Source organism: Phalacrocorax carbo, chromosome Z (genome assembly GCF_963921805.1).
Source record: "Phalacrocorax carbo chromosome Z, bPhaCar2.1, whole genome shotgun sequence".
In the NCBI taxonomy this organism is placed as follows: Eukaryota; Metazoa; Chordata; class Aves; order Suliformes; family Phalacrocoracidae; genus Phalacrocorax; species Phalacrocorax carbo.
Window position 1 is genome coordinate 20398959 of NC_087548.1, and position 21527 is coordinate 20420485.

Below are 21527 nucleotides of genomic sequence, written 5' to 3' on the forward strand. Positions count from 1 at the left end.
TATGTCATTTGAGTTTTAGCACTGAACACAAGCGTATTTGACTCTTGATTTACAGCAATCTGTCTTCTTTAACCATGAACCCAGCACCATAATATGTTTCCATGGCAGAAGTCCTGTTATTTACTTCCCTTTTACAGCTAATGCATTAAAAATATTACTCCACTTTAAGAGAACAGGGGTCTTGCCAGTCTTCCTTGCTCGAATATAGGAAATAAGGCTGGAATTGGTTTTAAAACAAAACAGAGCTCCTAGAAGTACCACTAGAGACTCGCTTATCTTAGCAAACCAAGAATGTGGATCCATTTCAAGTAGTAAAACTGAGTTGTATGTTAACAAGCAGGTGCAAGAAGCTGTACCAACGCTTTGAAGCCTTTGCACGGGGCGCACCATTTTCTCTGCGCAGCGCAACGGGGAAGCAGGAGGCCAAACCGCGCCGCGCCGCAGGTTTTGTGCCAGGGCGGGAGGGGCTGCGGGCGCACCAGGGCTCGGCGGTCGCTCTGGCCCCCAGCCCCGCCGGCCCGCCGCGGGGAATGGCACAGCGGCCGGTCCCGCCGCCCCGCGGCTGTGAGGCCCAGCGGGCCCGGAGCCGGCGCCATCCCTCCAGTGCCCCGGCCCATGCCACCGAGAAGATGGCGTCCCGCCCCAAGCTGCCAGAAAGCGTCCGTGAGCCGGAGGCGCTGCCGGCGGAAATCGGCGCCCGCGCCCCAGCGGCGTGTGGCTCCTCCACGGGTCTGCAGGTGCCAGGCCTGGCCGTCCTCCGTGCCAGCCATGGGCCGCCCGCTCCCCTTCCCGGTTCCCCTGCCCACACGCCTGCCCCTCCCGCGCCATCTTTCCGCCCGCGCCTTCGCGTTTCCTGTCTGGGCGGAGGAGGTTTGGCCCTGCGACGCCGCCGTCTCCCAGCGGCTGCGGCGAGCGTCATGGCGGCGGCTCTCTCAATGTCAGCGGCTTTGAGGCACCTTGTGGCGAGGAGCGTGGCCGCTGCGGCTCGCCTGTCGCCGGCCAGGTAACGGGCACCGCCGGCGCTCCTCCGCCCGGCGGCACCGCCGCGGCCAGGGCCCGTAGTGCTCCCGGGGAGGCTGACCCGGGCCTAAGGCTTCCCCGCAGACGCCAGGCCGGGGGGCCGCGCCAGGCCGGGGGCGCCACGCAGGGCCCCGCCGGGAGCTTGGAGCGGCCGGGCCGGCGGCGGGCGCCTGGCTGCGGCCTCCCTCCGCGGCTGTGCATGTCTCTCCGGGTCTATCCTTGCCGTCCCCCGCGCTGTGGCCGGCCGGCCGCCCGCTGTCCTTGCGGCGTCCGGAGGTCGGTCGAAACGGCGGCGGAGGGCCGCCTTGCTCGGCGTGGCGGGCGGCGTTTGCCTCGCTGCCGGGAGCCTGAGGGGGCGGTGGCTCCTTCCATCGCCAGCACCGTCCTCCTAGAGAGTTGCACCCCTCTGCCCTACTCTGTACCCTGTAGCTTTTCCTCTCCGTCTCCTCCCCAGGATCTGTTACTTTTTTTCGGGGGGTACGTAGCTACTGTTTCACTCATTCCTCAAAATAATGCAGGAAGTCGCGTTATAATTTTTGGTGGCACTTTGCTGTTTGTTTCTTTAATGCAGCAACCTTTTATTGAAAGTCCAGTACATGACCCCAACCTCTACTTGAAGACGTGTGCATGCGTTTACTTCTGTGAATGTCACAGGACTTTGGTTTTTGTAAGATGCCCTTCTAGTCAAGAGGAAAAAAAATATAGTTCAATGCTATTAACTATGATTTGGAGGCTATGCTTTTCCATGCTACTTAAATCTTTACATATAAACATACCTACAATATAGTTTCAGTAATTTTTTAAAATCTATGATGTCTTTATGTATGTATATGTGTGTATATGTATATACATATGTGAAACATGGAGAAAGCTGTATAGATGCACATATATAGAGAAAGAAGGATGATGGCTATACTATTTCTTCCCACGTTTTGTGCTCTGACTGTCCCATTGGTTACTGCTGCTTCCTCCCTGTTAAAATGGCACCTGTTTTACAGTGCTGAAGATTAATCCTCAGTCTCATAAAAATGCTTTGGAATCTGTGAATATTAATTTAGCGGTTGTTCTGTGGTAATGCAGAAACTTACTGTTCATGTTTGACTGCTGGTTTCTAGCCCTCTTAAAAGAGGGGTAGGCTGTTGACACAACTGTTGCCTGTGCCATGTGGTAGATTGGATCAGTCAGCTGATTAAGGTTAAAAATAACTTTGTTTTAAAGTTTTACCACTCTACCTTTCAAGCAGTCACTCCAGAATAAATAGTAGGATGTAGCAGGGGTGGGAGTGAACAGCATGGAAATGTGAGGTGGGGACTCTTAAGCTGGCATTTCTTACAGGAAATTTCTACTTTGAAATAGTGCCTTAGCTTCCTTCCCTGCCACAGAGGGAGACAGAAGGATTAGTGTCCCATAATATTTTCAGTAAGAGGGAGGTTGCCTCTGGAGTTGGGTTGCCTGAAGTGACTTCACATGCCATGGGAGAGTGGCCTGATCATAAATCTGCAGGTTTCTTGCAGAAGAGGCAGGGAAGAGCACTGTGAGTCTCTCTTATTTAAAGTTGTACACATCCTTGCAATCATTGTATGTTGAAAGAGTGAGAGTGAAGTTTTCCTTGGAACAAGGAAAAGGTGTTTCAGAATAAAATAGTTTTGGCATTATGAAGGAACAATTAAGGCTGTAATTCATTGCATAATTTTTATAAAGTAATTATTTTCTTGATGAGGCAGGCACAGAAATAAAGAAAAAATCATCTTTCTTCTTCTCAGTTACTGTTTTATAGAAAAAATAGTGTTAAGCAGCCTCTGCAGTCTCCCTGCTTGGATGGAAGAATCAAGCTACAAATTAACAGAAAAGGATTCAGGGCTCTAAATTTTAAATTCAAGATGTCTTCCTGCAGCTCATAGATAATAAAATTAGAGGTGCATGGGAGAAAGTGTAGCTTTAGCTTTTGTACTTTCTGTTGCTTTTTGGAAAAGCTGTTTGGCTTGTTTCCTCTTGTGGATAACTTTCTTATATACCATATAAACCTTCACATGTTACCAGATGACTCCAATATCATAAATTTCAGTAGACAGGTAGATGTCTCAAAGCTTGGCAGTATACAAATCCCATTTCTAGCTTTAATATCTTGCACCTCATTTTGCAAAAAGGGGATAAAGGAACCTCCCCACCTCACAGAATTGTGACTGGTCTTATAATACAAACCACTTAAGCTTATTTTCCAGTTATGATGATCAGCAGCTGTCCAAAAGCCTACTTCTTTCAGAGGGTGATGTTTTGCAGCACATCTTGCAATTGGATATACAGATTCTGCAATACCAGTTTCCTCTCAGAAAAGTATTTTGATGGATATAGTTTGGTGCAAGTAATTTCTTTGTTAAAACAAATTTCGGTGTATATTTAAAGTCTGTGTCTGTTTAATTTATTATTGGAGTGATCTGTATATTTGCTGATTGTAGAAAGAAAGTACTATACCAGTATGCTAAGATGTGTCTTAAAGTAAACATAGGTGTTAGAATTACTTACAATTCAATTTAACAGTTTGCAGGAGATGACTGCAGAAAATGCTGGAATTGTCAGCTGTGAGGGCATTTGAATGATTCTTCTGTCACTTCAGCACTATGCTTTTGTTTACTCAGATTCCGAGTAAGGTTTGGTCAAGTTTGGTACAACTTGGTTAAATTACAGTTTCATGTTATTTGCCTAAATTAGGCTATGAGGGTAATATAGCTTATTGTTTGAGCACTGTAGGATTAAAGTTAAAACCTTCAAGCAGTAGTCTTATTTGGAGTGGTTTTTGAAGACTTTTGCATGTGAAACTTCTGATAGTTCTCAATTTTTCAGAACTTAAATTACAAAATAATATAGCTGCCCTCTGATTTTGAAAACAGTTCCCAAGATCACTTAACAGCAGTCACAAGAGAGATTCTGTTCTGATTTTCATGAGTTATATTTGGTTCTTACAAGTATTACGACATCCTCTAACAGAAAGGTTGAATGTACTGGTACATGTTTAAACACTTCAAAATATGCATGCCCAAGCTGCTTGATGCTTCTGAAACCGTTACTGGTAACACAAGGAAGTAAGTGTTTGGTCCGAAGTTAGGAGAACATGCAGCAACATTTTTCAGATCTGTATGAAGTTCTGTGTGCCTAGTTTAAATCACTGAAGCGGTGGTTACAGAGTCCATCATTATTGTATCTGGTGGTGAGCCTGATAGACCATCAGCAGGTGGCTTGAGCAGATACAGAAAGTAGAAGTGCCTCCTTTGCTTAGATCACAGTTTTGAAGCTTTCATGCTGCAAGATCTGTCAGGGTTTCAGGGGCTTGAAATTCTGTTGAATGCACTCTTCTGAGGTTGACCTCTTCAAGAGGAAAGTTATACCTTGTTTGTCTGTCTTACCTAATTACTTCAAATTTTACCTCTTAGTTATCTGCAGCCAAAATTTGGTTAAGGGGTATAATTTAAATAATAGTTACGTTTCTTTAAGTTTCATGTGAATTGGAGGAAAGCAGAGGAGGGGCTCTTACATGTCTGTGTCTTGAGAAAGATTGCAGTGTCTCCTTGTGTTAGAGAATGTGGGTAGGTGGAGCTGGGAAAAGAAAAATTCAAACGAATTTCTACGGAACAGGGAATCAGCTGTTTGTTCCAAAACCACATAGTATTTCAGACAGTCTCTTTAAGTCACAAGGTATTGCAGTCAGGATACAAAGATACTGATTTCTAATGCAAAAGCAGAGTATTTTGTGTGCGTGGGTGTAATAACTGACCACACAGTCCCTACATTTCATGATAATGGATTGTTCTTGTTACTTTTCAGTGATAGATGATGGTTCTTCAGCGTGTTACATTCCTTTTGTAATTCTGTTTTAAAGACTCTGAGCATTACAGCAAATATTTTGCTGGTTCATCATAAATGCATACCTGAGGTTATGAAAGCAAAGAATTACAGACACTAGTGTAGAAAAGTAGAAAGCCTGTTACTCAGTTCATGATATACGCTCATTGAATGAGGAAAACTGGGGCACCATTTAAATCTTAGTCTTCAGTTATCATATACATAAGCAAGCTTCCCCATCAGTGAAGAGAGAGGGAAGCCATTTTTGTGGGAAAATAAAGGACTTATAAAAGAAACCTGTTTCTATCTTCCTTTCTCATAAATAATAGAGAAAATGTTTAGTAACTTTTTTTAAAAAGTGTTTTTCTTTTCCCTCAAGGCAACTAGCTTATGCTTTTGTGTTATTGTTTGGTTTTTCTTTTTTTCTTTCTTCAAAACAGTGTTGGTGTTTTTGCTTGCATGTTCATATGAAGCCATATGTTAAAATAGGGCTTAGTACACTTCCCAGACCTAGATTTGGGTAGACCAGTGAGCTACACAAAGATGCACCAAGCTCTGACTGCGTCTTGTTAATAGAAGTACTATTTAGCTAGTGTTAGTGCTAGCCATTGTGACATTTTGTCAAGTTTGGAATAAGTAGCATGTTGCAGCAGTTGCATTACTTATTATTTCATCCAGCTGTAACGTGTGTCTGCTACTTGCTGTCATATACTGGGTGGGATAACATACATGTGGTGTTATCACGTTCAGTCACAGAACCTTTGGTTTTCATTAATTCAAAAAATAGTTCTGCAGCATTTAACTTCATCTAAATTAATTCCAATGGCTAACTGCATCTGCAAACAGTATCTGGAATAAAATTTCAAGATAGACCAGGAGAAGAGTTTTCTGAGGTCTTGCCCTGGCTGTATAAGTGGTGTTTATACATAGTTTCGTTTTGGTTATTTGTAATGGGAAAAAAGACCTTTTAAAATATACATTTGAGTTTTACAATTTTATCTTGAAAATCTATTTTGTTTTTAATGCATAACAGAGAAAGTATAGTCAATCAGACTATCTTACAACACAATAGTACAACTGTTACTGAAATGTGGAATAAAACTCCAGGGAGTTTTTTGGTCATAAGATCGTGGTGACATGGAGGTTTGGAGCAGACTCAAGGTGAAAGATGTGGAGAGACCAATGGACATAGTGTGGGGAGAAAAAGATGAAAAGCACTGCAGTTTGTACACTTCATGAGCATAAGTTTAAAAGCAAGACTCCAGACAGCAGTATTTGTCTGATCTTGCAGACAGCCTGAAGCAGTAATTCGGGAGAAGTAGATGTTCCATCTAAGTGTATAATTCATTTAAAACCCATTCCCTTTGACTCTGTCCACACTGTTCAAATAATGATTGTGTGGATAAGAGAGGGCCTAGCAGCCAAATCCTACGTATTCACTGGGACTGGAAGGATCATGAGGGTTATTTTTTATAGTCACATGTCCTTTGATGATGATCTGGTGTCTGGCTGTCGTGAAGGTCTAGGCAGGAAAGAGGATTGGTAGGAAGATGTGAAAGTAAGAGGGGCAGAAGGGGAAAAGAGGCCAGGAGAACCAAAGTTTGTGAATGTGGGCAAGGGTGAGATGTGTTGTTCTGGAAATGGATGTTTTTCTAAAGGAATTGTGGAGAAGTAAGTAGAGCAGGTGTTATGACAGCAAAATGTTCCTGCTGAGGCTTCTTAAATTGCTGTTCATTATTGGGCATATAACATGGAGTGACTTATTTTGTGGTTCCATCACTTTTGGAATTAGAAATCCAAAGGAGGAGGAACTGACAGCCTTTTCAGCAAGAGAAGGTTTAAGAGACAAGCAGACAGACATTTAAGGTTTGTGTTGAAAGATAACTAGTAAATAAGCGATGTGATTGCTTCTGCACTAGAAGAGCTATAAACCCTTCTTACCAGCTTTGTGGCAACTAGTCATTGTGGCCTCAGAACTGCAGGTCACTTTACCTAAAGTTTGGCATATCTTAAAAAAAAAATTATTATATGCTGGAATAACTTTTTGCCTACATCTACTGATCTGAAAACCTAATAATCTTCTCTCTACTTTGAAGATTTGAAGAGGAGTGGAGCTAGGAATAAAACCCCCAAACCCCACCAAAACAAAAACATAAAAAGCCCCCAAAACCAAAAAAAAAGCCTTGGAGGGTAGAGGTGAAGTCTGTTGGCACTAGTATCCTAAAACAGAAAGACATACTTTCCTTCAGGGTCTGAACAATTTGAAATTGGTTCTGACACTGGGTTTGGAATGACACTTACTTCGTTTTCAAAACAAAACTCCAAACTTCTTTTATGGGAAAGGTTTTCTTGTTGGTATTTCCTAATACCAAATATTTGGTATCTTGAAGTTTGAGATAAATATATTTGTAGAAATTGTTACCATGACTTCAAGCACCTTTTTTTTTGTCAAATAAATAAAGAAATTGGTAGTTTATGCAATGCCATATGGATACATGGAGAAGGGGAATTCGAATGCCAGCTGTCAATAGACAGAGTTTCAAATCTATATTAAGAAAATAAAATTTGCTTTAATGGTGGTGGTTTAATATATATTGTTCCACAGGTTTAACTCATACTGGAAAAATACTACTTTCTGGGTTACAAAAACGACCTTGATGTTGCCTTAATGTAGGTTTGAGATTTATGACTTAATTAACTTTGATATTCCATTATACATCTCAACATGATGCAATATTTATATATGATTGGAAAAGCCCAGAAGACATTTGGGTTGGGTTGTATTTCTGACTGATAGGAACTGTCGCTTTCAAAGCTGTTCTTCACAGAAGCAGGTACTATCAAAATGCGACAGTGAGATTCAGAAGAAGTTAAGTTCCAAAACCCAAAGTAAGTTTAGAATTTAATTGATACCTTCTATCTCAATAACATGCTGCTAGGCCTTTCAACTACACGCAAGCAAAATGAGTATCTGATACTTCTTTTTTGGGGAGGAAAACAATGCAAATCGAATCAACACTAGGAATTTTCAGACCAATTTATAGCTCTCAGTGTGTTACACCAATGTAATAGATCTTCCCTGTGGCACTGTGCAAAATCTCACCTATTGTTAAGCACATGTTGATGAATAGTGAGGATGGAAACACTAATTACAGTTAATATTATTGATATTTTAAACTTTTATCTGCATTTTCAATTTTGAATGTTGCTTTTGCTGACACCTTTGTATAACTTAGTCTATGTACAAATAATCTACTTAGTATGGTAATAATTCCTCATCATCCTCAACCTTGTGAGTGTTTCTGTTACTTTGGTTATTTTTAAAGGAATTTGTGAACTTCAAGCTTGCTGACAGTGTTAGGCATAAGGTAAATTTCTGGAGATACAAAGGCAATGCCACTATTTGGTTCTTTCTGGGACTAACCCTGTCTTGTTTGTACTTATTATGTTTTATGCAATTCTTTGTGATGCAGGGAAAGGGAAATATCTGTTCTTAAACTTATGCTTTTTGGTTCTGTGAGAGGTTTGAGAGTGAACCGTGGCTTTTTTTTTTTTTTTTGTTACCATAAGGCCTGAAATTAAATCTTTAGTATTTTGAGAAAAACTAGAAATTAAAGATATCCCACCCTGCCAGGCAGCTATTGATTTTTCTGCTGTTGGCCAAATTGTCAATCATAGATGGAATTGTCTGTTGTAAGTGATAGAGGTGCTGAGAGGCTTATATAGTTAGCAGGGAAGCATGACCTACTCGCACAGTTTAAAAAAACCCCAAGTTTTAAAATACTGTATTTTATACTAATCATTTCAGTAAATCTGTGTAATCCTTAAGAGCTTATTGTTTCATGTGTTTTATCCATGTACATATTTCCATTCTTATGGCAATAGAGTGGATTTTGATAAGCTTTTAAAATTCTTTTGTAAGAATATGATTCTTGAGTGTGTTACAAAGTATACCTCCAAACTGTCTTAAGATAACATCCTTTATTGTTTCTGATAAAAGGTATTGTTAAACTAGCAGGAGTCAAGCTGAACAGTTAACATTACCTTCTTTACAATGCATATTTCCATATTTCCTGAGAAATGAATGGCATATTTCTGTCTGAGTTTCAAAGTGTAGTTGTTCCCTCCTGGCAGTATAACAATATGTTTGGGTATTATTTTGTTAACAAGCCACTCTCTAGCTGCTGTAATTTCTGTCTGTCTTAATCTTCCCTTGACCTGTGACTGATGTTGAGGAAGTAAATTAACTTTTGACTGAACTAGACAGACTGTAGGCAGCTCCAGAATGTGTGTGGGCAAACAATTCTTGGAGCTGCTTATTCTTGGAGTGTTACATGGAAGATTTCATAAACAGCTCCTATTAATTTTTTTTAAATCAGATTAGATGTGTTTTATATAAAATATTTGAAGACCTTAATGTATACTCTATATGTAAATACTTCTGATATTATTATTTGCTATCAGTCTAATAAAGTAATATTCTACTAAATGTTAGTGATGGCATTTGTATTGAAGTTCAAACAAAAATTTTGTTGCAGTGGGTAATTTTAATTTTTTAATTCTTAATCTTTTCTATGTATTTCAGTAGTTTTAAGTAGAGATTCATACTGTATTGCATCTGATGTCAATAACGTTCAGGGGTACCATCTCTTATTATAAAATTGGGTATGTGCTTTGTGGCTATTTGAAGACCCAAGAATAAATAAGTGGCTTAATACTTGCAGTAGAACCACAGTTTAAATGAAGGAAAAAAATGCAGAGTTCTTCATGCAGTAGTTTTGACTGTTCTGTCACATATTCAAGGAGTATTTGTATGTGCTGCATAAGTTATCTGAAGGGAAATTCTGCAGCCGTGATGTTTTGTCATATGTCAGTGTTGATTGTGCCTACTGGAGAATGAGACAAATAATCTGAATGTTGTTGTCTGAGCTGGAATTCAAGAGTAAGGTTTGCATTTGAAGCACCAGTTTTGCCTTAAGGGATAATTCCACTTTAGAAAAGAGAGGGCAATAGCAAGGCTAGCAGTCTCTTTTCAGAGAGCTGCTCAGATAGTAAGAACACAAAAAGAGATTAGCGAAAGGGAAGAATTGTACCAGTGGAGGAGGAGAGGGTCCGTGTATAAGTAAGCGTACAAGAGAACACACAAATAGGGTAGCTGATGAGGTTGTTTTTATTCTCAAAGGTGAGTTCTTAAAAAAATGCTTGTAAGGTGTGTCTACATTAATAAATAGTGTAAATGGAAAGAAAATTATGTAGGATAATTATGGAACAACAGGGCACTCAATCTTCCTTCTAAAAGATACTTCATTTAAGTAGCTTGGCAGTTGCATTATATTGTTCTTGTAACACACAATAATTTATCCTTCATCAATGTAAAGAATTGTGCCAAGGCTGCAGATGCTAATACAGTACTCTCTAGAAGAAAGGGCTTTTATTTTTTAGTCCTAAACTAGTGCCATATAATTGTTACTTGTGTTTGCATGTAGCATAGCAGTTAAAGTTTTGATGTGATAATTTTTTAAAAAACTTCTGTTGGATACACTTGCATAGGTTGTTTACATTGCAGCCAACTATTTCTTTTAAGCTAAAGGGAGAGCTGTATTGTAGAAGCTAATTTATCACAGTGGTACCCACAACAAAAAAAATGTGTGGTTAGCATCTTTTGAAAAGAAGTAGGCTTTAAAATTGGTCATTATAGAGAGACTACATAAAATTAAGTCCTGTGCTTTGGTTGCTAGTTAATGAGGCTGAAAAACAAGTACAAATATATTGCATATGCTGGAAAAAACTGAATTTGATAGGACTTAATGACTAGCAAAGTGTCAGGAAGCAGCAAGGGCTGGCTGTTCCTGAGGGTAAGGCAAGCTGGAAACTGAGGGTGATCCCAGCAGGAACACAGCAAAGGCATGATCAAGGTCCAGGGTCTGTCCAGGGAGTCCAGTCAGGAGCAAATGGGACCAGAGACAGATTTGGAGACAAGCTGCCACCTGCATCGGAAGTCCATACAGGCACCAGGGTCTGAATGTGACTGGAGTCATACTGCAGCTTGGGTGAGAGGTCTAGCCAGGCTCCGAGATACAAACCAGAGTCAGGGCTGGAGGTGGGTGCACTTAATGATGATGCATAGCCAAGGGCTGAAGACCCAAAGCTGAGCTTAAGTGGAGCTCCAGGGCCATAGGCAGGGGGTGTTCGTGGAGGCCCTGGGTGAGGCTGGTCATGGCCATTAAGATCTGTTAGTGCTCTTAGAGTTTTGATACATGGTCTGACAGACTTGTCTCCAGACTAGTTAATATTAGAGCATGAGCTGACTTGAAAACTCAAATTATACTTTTCCATGTAAGATGGCAACATTGGTGTGTCTTCTCCGCTCGTAACCCAGTAGGCAAAGATTTATTGAACTATCATGGGGTTTTTCCACTCAGAGGTGTGTGAAAAGGAAGTTAGAAATACGTTAACAAATTAATGATGTGGACAGGCAGAAGAATTAAAAAATGGGCTGTGGTGTGATTAAGGTGTGATGAAGGGTAGCTATGGTACCTGATAACTGTGGAATGGCAACAGTTCAAAGAGGAGTTGAGGACAAAAGCTTGATGTCAGGAAGGAAATTGAAGAGTAAGGTGGCTGAGACAATGCAAAGTTGACAAAGCAAGGGTGAAATAAAACCATATGCAATAATACTGGCTAGATTGTCCCATTCTCATCTAGAACAACTGCTGAGAGCACAGAGTTCTGAAAAGAGACCTGTTTCTGTGTGTCATATTCCATTTGTGAGGCATTTGGCTGTCTCTAAGTGGCTTTTATGAGGCACTGCAAATGTAAATAAATGGATAATTCTTAAATACATTTTTTCATAGCTGGCCAACAACTGAGACTTATTAGCCGAATAGCTTCATTGACTTTCATGAACCATTTATAAACCAAGAGGTAGTTTTCCAGTAACACTTTAAAGGATTATTTTTTTGTACTGTAGTTTAGTTCAGTAGATTACATTTCAAGTGTTTGAGGGCATTAAATAAGTAAGAAGTTGCCTTTATTTACATGCTGTGTTTTACAGACCTTGCTATTACCTTCGATTATTAGAGTAAGTATTACTTAAACCTGTCAGGGCAGTCAGATAGAAAGGCTAAATCAAGTGGAAAGGATGGGGATGGAATACGGGACTATACTGCGCCATAAACCAGTTGGCAGACACAGAGGAATCTTTGCTCTTTTTTTGTTGTTGTTGTTTGATTTTACTTGATTCAAAGGCTCTTGTTCAAACTGCATAAACCTTCCTAAGACAGAGGTGGGTTGTGGAACATTAGTTTCATTCCTCACAGTTTTGGGATTAAACCCTTTGGCTTTTGTTGTCCTTACTATAAAGAGAGCACAGTCTTTAGTTATTGTCTAGTTGTATGAATGCCTGAATATATATGTGTGGGGAGAAATCTGACATTTAAAAAGCACAGACAGAGCAAATATGTCACCTGTATATTTTGTCTTTACTCCCTACATAACTTTTCCCTCTTCCTTTTTAACTTTGTTAGGCTTCCTAACTAGATAATGTAAAATTCAGTTCATAGTTGATATGGGCTGTGCAGCATTTCTAGTATTATTTGCCTTTCAGCTGACTTGCCTGCAAGAGTTTTCCGCTGGTTCACAGGGAGCCTGCTGTTCTCAGGTTGTGATCTGAGGTCAGTTTCTAAGATTAGGTCTTCTGGTTTGGAGAGTAGTGTGCAATGAAATTGCTGATCAGCAGCTGTACAGGTAGCAGTAGTTCAGAGTCCCTGCCACCTGACAGCAGTTGGACATCTTATAAACTACTTATTCTATTGCTGTAAAAGTAGTACACCAGATCTTTCATAATGACTTTATGATTTCTACTAGAAAAATACTTAAATGATTTGGGGTCATTTTATTCTTAATGTGTTAAGCCCCTCTCTCAGAAGTGTTTCTAGTCTGTTTGCTGTAATCTGGCAGAAACTACTGGCATACTTTGAGTCACATTCATGTGGGGGTCTAGAAGTACTGGCATTACTTTGTTCAGAAGTTTAGTTGCAAATAACGACTGAGTTTGTGTTAAAGTACGTTGAGGAACAGTCTGGTATCATCCTGGGACTTGCAGAGAACTGTTTCAAAATGTGCAGGCCTCGCTTGCTGGTGTACTGACTTGAACCCAAGCTATCTGTGTGGATTTTTGCCTGAACTGTTCCTCAGCTCAAGCCGTTTTCATTGTGTATATGCTTGTGCTACACAGGTATCCACCTAATTAATGCTCCCAGAAGGCATAGTGCTCAAAGATGAGGTGGAGACACCTGCAGGAATAGGTTGAGCCTGTTAGTGTTTACTGTCTGGCCATTGTGGAGTCTTCTGAAGGGTTGTGCTGGTCTTTGTTGTGTGCCCAGTGGTGTCAGCTCGATCACCTGGCCAGAGAGCAGCTCAGAGGACCCTGTTTGTGTCAGGGGCAATGCAGGCTTGGCACTAAGTCAGAGCTAACCGTCGCCTCATTCCTCGTTCACCCTGAGAAAGCTGTTTAAATGAGGGGAAACTGATGGTAGGCAACTCAAGCTGTGTCTTAACAGAGCTGACTTTCATCCTAGGGACTTAACTGGAGTGCCAGGAGTGGTTGTAGTGCTCTGGTCCTATGGTAGTTCTGGAAGGACTAGGGCTGTGTTTGCATAGTGCTGTGGTTCAGATGATAACCTTGGTTGTTTGTAGATATGTCAATAGTATTTTCCTCTCTGTGGGATAATTAAAATAGAACCTAAAATAACTAAAATTTGATTGTTTTCTACTTAATAAAGTGTTTACTACTTGAAAATTTAACTCATTTAATATTTCTAAAGGCAGGTGAACATAACATTTTGCTTTGAAGATGCACACTAAGCTACAAGCCACAAGTCAAATGCTTAAAGTTATTTTCATGTTTATTCAGTACTTTTACATGACCATTGCTTCTTTTCATAATGCAGATTTGCCTAACAGAAAAGCACAATCAGTTCCTGCCCTGTTTTCCAAACACACTGAGGGAAAAAAATATATTTTTCATATGAGCTTTTTAGCAAGTAGAAGCAGTGTTTATATATTTCTGTTTCAATTTTGATCTTTTTTCCCACTTAATACAGAAATTTTAGTAGTTTAGATTAAATAAATTGGTAGTCCTTTAATCCTTTCAGAAATATAATTTACTGTCTTTATAATTTAACATCATTTTGTAAGTAAAAGAAAAATTATGATGTGCCAGTATTGTCTTAGAATGTAATTATTTATAAATGGGGAACTTGCCTTTCCTCCAAAGCCAGAAGTTACTCCTGCAGTTCATACTACAGAACAGAACTACGTGGTCTCCACAGGCAGTATTGGGCATTATATTCCATATTTTGTTTATGTTGGGATGTTATAAGAATAGTAAATGTATCCTGGTAAAAATAAAACACCATTGACTCTGTTAAGTCTTTATCACTTTAATGGCAATAGTGGATCTGATACCAAGGAAGTATTATCCCACTTTATTTAGGTTCTTCTCTCACAAGCTCAACTTTACAAGCTGTCTTTATAAAAATGCATTATATTGGGGCTGAATGCTGTGATCTGTACTGTATTTGACATCATATAACAGGGAATAAGTAATGTCTGTACTTTATATGACAGAATGTCATACTGATTTGGTTTAGTCTGCCCAACTGTAGTGTGTGTCTAGGTTGGATGCTGTGGAAGTTCTGAGCTGGCAGTGTTTCCATGTTCTTTTTGTACAGAATTTAATGTGATTATGGTTGCTGTACACTGTGAAGCTTATGTTATTCCTCATAGATGCCATAATATTAAAAAAGGTTGGTTTTCTAAGAATGATTATCTGTTCAATGTATTGAATGGTTCATCACAGCTTCTGCATATATGTATATTCACACCTACTGCTGCCCTGGTCATTCAGTATCAGAATACTTAAAACCCCATTTAGACTTACTTCTTATTAACTACCTTTATCTTTCATGTGGCACATGAGGTTTTCTTCAAGACTTTATTTCATCTCTGTGTTGCTGTGTTGTGATCTGATTACCTGTGCTGCGATATCTGGTGTTCTTTAACATATCTCCAACAGTTGACCAAAAGGGGGTGCTAGTAGATCAAACAGTCAGATGTGTTGCATAAAGAAGTTAAGGAGTCCTTTTTTTTGTGCAATGAATTAAATCTCAGCTGTTGAATTAGATAGGGTGAATACAAGTTTTTGCATCTGGGTGTTCTGTAGCTTGCCAGTCGCACCATTGCTTTTTGTGGAAGGCAAATTCATGCCTTGTAAATATGGCTGCTTATGACCTTCCATTAGGCTTATGGGAGATTCTTTGACATTTCCAGGGGCTCTGTGGCAGGCATTCTATTCCGTAAGACTTCCATTTATTTTTCTGTTCATGCAGTTAAAACCAAAAAGCATATAGGGGTAAGCATACGTTATTTAGCAGGTATTTAAGAAGTTCAAATTTGTTGAATTTTAGAGATTGAATACAGATATCCAAAACTACCAAGACAAATGTTCAAGTCAGATGCCTTAATATCCTTCATCGTTCTGTCACAAAAGACTTCTGCTGTCCATTTTTTTACTGTTTGGTTTTTCTAGTTCAACAGGACTGATTAATGGCGTCAGTAGAGCTGGGACCTCTAACGTAAGAAAGGAAGAGGTGACATAAGTATGTGCCCTGAAACAAGGAACTCTGCTATGTTCTTAACCCACAGTGGGAAAAGATGGTTGAGAGACCTGATGTTGGTGTGAATACTGTAGTGAAGACAGGAGGACTTCCAATGGCTTCTCAGTTGATCCCTCCATTTGCGTGGAACCCATTTGTGACTTTGCTGGAGCAGCAGATGACTGCTTTTCGTGGAAGACATGGTTAGATTATCACAGTATTTGTTTTTCCAGGATACGTGATACCTATACACATTTCTCAACACTACAAATTCACTTTTTCACTAGTAGTCATCATTAATTTGTTCTGTGATAATGAGCTAATGTGAAAATATTTTTACAAGTATTTAATAAGACGACTGTAGTGTACTCTTTGCAAAATTTCTACTGTTGTCTCTCTACACAGTATAAAAGACATTAACATTTACTGTGAGACTATAAAATAATGAATTGTAGCCATAACCCAGTCCATATGCAATGTTCTGGTCTATAATACCTATTAAAGAAATGTGCACTGTGAAAGAAAAAGTGACCTTAACATTTTTTAAATTCCTAACACTGAGACCCAGAAATATCATTAAAGTATGTTATTGTTTTATAGCAGATATTAAAGCAGAGTTCATGCTGAAGCTGTACCACGGTTAGATTGATGCTAAAGACAAAATTTTATTACACAAAGTTACATTTTAAATGAACTGTCAAAATTAGTATAGTGAAATGGTAATAAATTATAGAAATTATTAAAATGATAATAGTGTAAAATGATGGTACAGGATCATATAGATCAAGTTTAAGGAATTTAAATGCCCAACACAATGGTACAGGGTGGGAAGAAAATAAAACTTTCATAATTGCAATCCAAATGACAATTTGAGTGGTGGTCTCTAGCCAAAGGAGCCCCTGTACATTCATACCAAGCTACTGATGTTTGTGGAAACACAAAGACACCTCTGTATTTGTGTGACAGAATAATATGTAGAGAACAAAGAAGGAATCTTCCATTAAGAGAGTGACTAAGAGATTTGAGAGGGAATATACTTGGGGAAGAAGAGCGTGATGCCAGATGCATCTGAAGGAAGAGGCCCAGAAAGATAAACTTCAAGGGGAGAATTTTGCTGTCTGAGTCCCTGTGGACTAAGTGTGACATCTTTGCCAGCCATATATCCAGGCCTCCTTGATGAAAGAAAAACCTTTAGGGACTAGAAGACCTTGTGTAGGGTAGGTTATAATCCAAGAAGCAGCAGATTGGGTTATACATTAGATTATACATTAATGGGGGATACTGTGGGCAAGTCAAGATCACAAAGGATATGGGTGACTTTTGTTTTTAATAAAGCTTAAACTTACATTTGCCTACATAATTTTGAAGGGCTTTTGTTTTAAAAGCCTAACTATTCTAATAAACCCAGGCTTTTACATTGAAAGGCTTGTTTGTTCATTACGAGGGAGCTTACTACCTGAAAAATATTTGGGCAGATCTATAACAGAGCTCTGGCCAGCTTGGAGTCTCATCACACTTTGTTAGATAGTAATGTGAAGGAAGTTTGTCTGATCTGTATTTTGAATGGGATATTATTGAGCCTAGAAGATAGCAGGGTTTATTGTTGCTAGCTGTTATGTGTAAAACTTTCTGTCTAGTTTCTGAATTTCAGAATTAGATTGCTGGTTTTATTTAAAGTATTCTGTGTACAGTAATTTTAGATCAGAGTTTGATTAGTCTTGAAACGGGGTCAGAAATGGAACTTCCTGCTCTTAAGGCCTCATCCCAAGATGTTTGGACAGGAAAAAAAGGCATAAGCAGTCAAAAAGAGGCAGAATGGAATAATGTGGGCTCATATGGCTTACAACAGAAGGGAGGAAAGCAGATTACCTTTCTAGAGGTCACTAGTAGAAGAAAGGAGGAGAACCTTGTGAGAACAGAACTGTAAAAAGTACGTTTTGTAATTCTGCAAGTTTATCTGTCACAAAAGCTACCTAAAGGTCAAGGTGGATGTGGGCAGAGGAAAGTATTCATTGGGAATTTTGTGAGAATTACTTTACTGTTGAAGACAGTATGAAAGGTTTAAATTGAGTGGTCACTTAAGTGATTTAGATTGCATATTCATTTAATTTGAAGGTAAAATAATGTTGTAAAGTTCATACAATTTCTAAGTGGAAATGATTTATCAGATGGTACTTGTTGTGGGAGTCTGAAAAGAGAGGATTGTGTGAAAGAGGTCTTTTTCCTGGTTATCTGCTCAGTTAAGTGCCTGACATTAGGGACAAACTTGCAGTGAAACCTGTTGAAAATCAAACAAGCATTCTGGGACTCAAGTAACGCTTCCTATTAACTTCTAAATAGTAGTACTTCAGATCACATGGTATTTCAGAGTTGCTGGTATTTCTAAGCTCCAGGTTACTTTCCTATGAGAGATGCAACGAATGGAAGTATCAACAGCCTGTCATCTTTAAAGCAAAACTGAAGTTTTACGTATTTTTACACAGAGAGACTTCCATGGACTTAAAGTTCACATTCCTAGTCTAGTCCAAATACCAGTTTTCAACCACTCTTCAAAGAGGAAGTTCTTAAGGAAAGTATGTTCTTTCCAACTCATTGCAATCCAGGGACGGACAGAAGGCTAGGCATCTAAGAAATGTACAAGGCTGCAAATTCCAGTAACAATTGGGCTTTTTCCAGTATGGTCTAGTCAAGAGAAGTGGCTTTGAAAGATTATGAAGAGGAGCAAAAGTTGACTTAGGTTAGTAGACTCTGTGTCTGCTTTTGTAGAATAGAGGAGTTAAAACATCATGGAGACTGGTAAGGTGTGATGCCTTGCAATTTATCCCAGCTGACAGAGACATCAAAAAAATTGGCTCCCTCTGTATGCAGTGTAGACACATCTCAGAGAGAGATTCTGCCGACCTTTACTCTGGTGGGATTTTTACCCTTCTCTTCCCTGTTAACTAATGGTATGAAATCTCTTTAATTCTTTTTTCTGCAAATACAAACATTTCTAAAATGGACAATCATCTGAGTAAAAACAATGTTAAGTGACATAATGCTGATTGGAAATAGTTTTGGTAGGGCATGGCATTTATACTTTTCAAAGCTGAGTAATGCTTTTCCACATTAAAAAAAAAAAAAGAAGAATAAAAAACCAAACAGCCCAAATTCAAACTGAGTTGTGCTAGATTTTGTTCCAAATTGCATTTATATTAGAAGAAAAAGTGTGATTCTGATCAGCCTTATTACTTAAATCCTGGCACACCCAAACCTTTACATATTCATCAGACCTCTCCACAGAGCGAGGCTGAAAGAACTTGATTCATAGTTTACATTATTTTCTATCCAGAAAGGACCAATTTGGTTGCAAAATCCAATGTGTTTCTTTGGCCTTTTATTAAGTAGTGTAGTGAACACTGTATCACATGAAGTTCTAGAATACCTGCTGAATACTACTTTGATATTAAAATTCCTGGAGTGGGGGAGAAACTGATTTCCCTATTACAATATTTTTGCCTTGTTTATGGCTAGAAATGGCTTCAGCTACTTGCCACTGGAACTTAAGTGTAATGCCTCTGTTCTGAAGGTTTTTAGGGTAACTTCTCTCTTGGTGTGCTTTGAATAAGGACCATCTAAGAGTCCTTTCTTGTAGCAGACTGCAGTATCTGTCTATTCTGTTTTTAGGATTTATTGTTTTACATGTACAAATTAAAAAATGACAGCTGTGTTGAGCCAGAAGCTCTCTGGGATAGCAATTTTCACCTAACAGAGTAGGTACCATTTTGATGTTTATGAAATTCTTGTGGTCCCTTGCACCTGAAAACTTCATCTTGTTCTTCAAAGTACCCTTCCAGATAATAGGTGGGTCTATCCATGTCACAAAGTTAGGTGATTCTATAAACCCTGTGCTTCGAGTTTATTTTTCATTATGTGGAGAGTTTTTGAAGTTGTTATTGGCAAATGGAAGGTAATTTAGTAACAATCTGTGTTAGAAGTATAGATTTGTGGGAGTCTGCATCTGAAATACTACTGAACTGAACTTTGTTCCAGTTGTTTAGTTTTATAAGATCCTTGTGGCTTTCTTTATAGTCACTAATTTCAAATTCCTTTCTAGCATAGTTTTTACCTCCTAAAAACTACCATGCTAATATTGTCTGGAAATTGAATGCTTGTTTAGTTAATGTGTTAAATCCAGTGCAGCTAGATAAATTAAATGGTCAAGTTCATGTCTTCAAATGCATTCTCACCAAAACTGATAAACACTGGGGAGGGATTCGAGATTAGAAGACATGGTAGATGCATGTGTTATGGAGGCTGTTGCCGAGTTAGATGTTCCGTGTTTCCGTGGCTTAACAGAATGTGGTAGAAGATGTGCTCTTTTAATTCTACAGCTTTGGAACAATTTTGTGCAAGTTATCTGGTCCTGAGACACCTTTCACTTTACTGACTCTTCAAGAGTTATAGTTAATGGCGGGGGTGGGGTATGGGGTGTTAGTTTGTTTAGTATTGTGGATTTTCTGAAAGTCTTGGAATTTGGCTTTAAAAGCTGTGGTGTTTTTAAAGGCACTTATGGTTGGTTTCCTCAAAAATTAGGTAAGAATTGCCAATAGCATTAAATTACTAGAAGTATGGTTCTAAGTATCCTGTAGGCAAAATCTCAAAGTTCATTTGCATCTGCAAGCGTGTGTGGCTTCCCAAATTAGGTAATCTTCTGAAGAGCAGTTGGAATGAAACTGGCTTAGTCCCTCTTCAGTCGTCTATATTCTTGCACTTTTGTGCTTCATTTGTTTAAAATGACCTTAATTAAATGTGAAGCACACTATTAGCTCAGAGAATTGGGCCTTTTGGCTTGTTTCACTTGCTCTTGCATTGTTTTACCAAAAGATGATTTGTATTCAAGGGCCCGATCCTGACATTAGTGATGTAGTGTGAATTAAGGGCAAATTTTACTTCTTAATTCAGTAATGTGGCATTGCGTTCTGTGTTTCCATCTGTACCTTACAGGTTTAGTAATTACGCAAGAAGATTAGTCACATTTCTTGGAAACTAATAAGCTGACCCATACTGAGTAGAAATGAAGCAAAATAGTTGAGAGCTTTGCCCACTAAAAACCAGAAAATTTTGTTTGAATTATCAGGGTTTGTTTTGCTGTTTTTTGTTGTGTTTGGGGTTTTTTTTTCTTTTTTTTAATTTGTTAATATTCTGTTATTAAAGTGTAGAACTGGAGCTTTACCATAACAAATAGATTTAGGAATTTTTTCCTCTGGTGCCATCATTTTAAGGATCAGAGTTCCCAAATGCTTGCAGCAGCCTTGTATTTTTCTCTCTGTTCGTGACAAACCAGCTACTGTACATTCATATAGAGCAGTACAGTCCTTGCCACTGGCAGTCTCTCTGTGATAGAGAGCCTGTAGGCTGACATAAAGTGCAGCCTGTTGTGAACTGCTAAGTGGGAGTCTGCCAAAAACTCAGCAGACAGAACTAATTGGGGAGAAAAAGGATTTTTGTGCCCTCATCTCTCCCTCTTCAATTTTTTTTTACAAGACGGATATTGTTAAAGTAACTTGTTTATGTAAGATTTGTCTGCCTCTATTTTCTCATTGCATGAATCATTTTTTAACTTCAAGTCTTGCACCGCAGGTCACTGAGCACTTCCACATGGCGGCTGGCACAGGACCAAACTCGAGACACGCAACTCATCACAGTTGATGAAAAATTGGTAAGGGTTTTCTACTGCATACTGCTATGATACAGCCTTCAGGGTTATTTCTGCACAATAGGCGTTCAGTATGGTATTCTGCGCTCTTCTAGGAAAGCCGTATAAATGTGAGCTACAAAGCAACAATGCTTGATACATTCCTAAAAGGGGAACATCAGTAAAACATAATTATGTAAAAGAAATATGGCATTCAAAGTGTTAAGCAATATAAAATTATGAGTACCTTGTTTATTATTATTATATTATGGCCAAGGACCAGTATGACCTGTAATTTATAATGTTTGCTCTTTTTGAAATCTAGGTGTATTTTC

The 21527-nt window shown here is 39.0% G+C and overlaps 1 protein-coding gene across 1 annotated transcript in view; it reads left to right on the top strand.

The window, feature by feature from the left end:
• The first annotated feature begins 614 nt into the window (after positions 1-614).
• Positions 615-21527, top strand: part of NDUFS4 (NADH:ubiquinone oxidoreductase subunit S4) — a 49045-nt gene continuing 28132 nt past the window's right edge. Inside the window, exons 1-2 of the mRNA XM_064437764.1 lie at positions 615-1003; positions 21138-21216. Coding sequence (XP_064293834.1) covers positions 630-1003; positions 21138-21216 — 453 coding nt within the window. The 5' untranslated portion in view covers positions 615-629. The remainder of the gene's footprint in view (positions 1004-21137; positions 21217-21527) is intronic.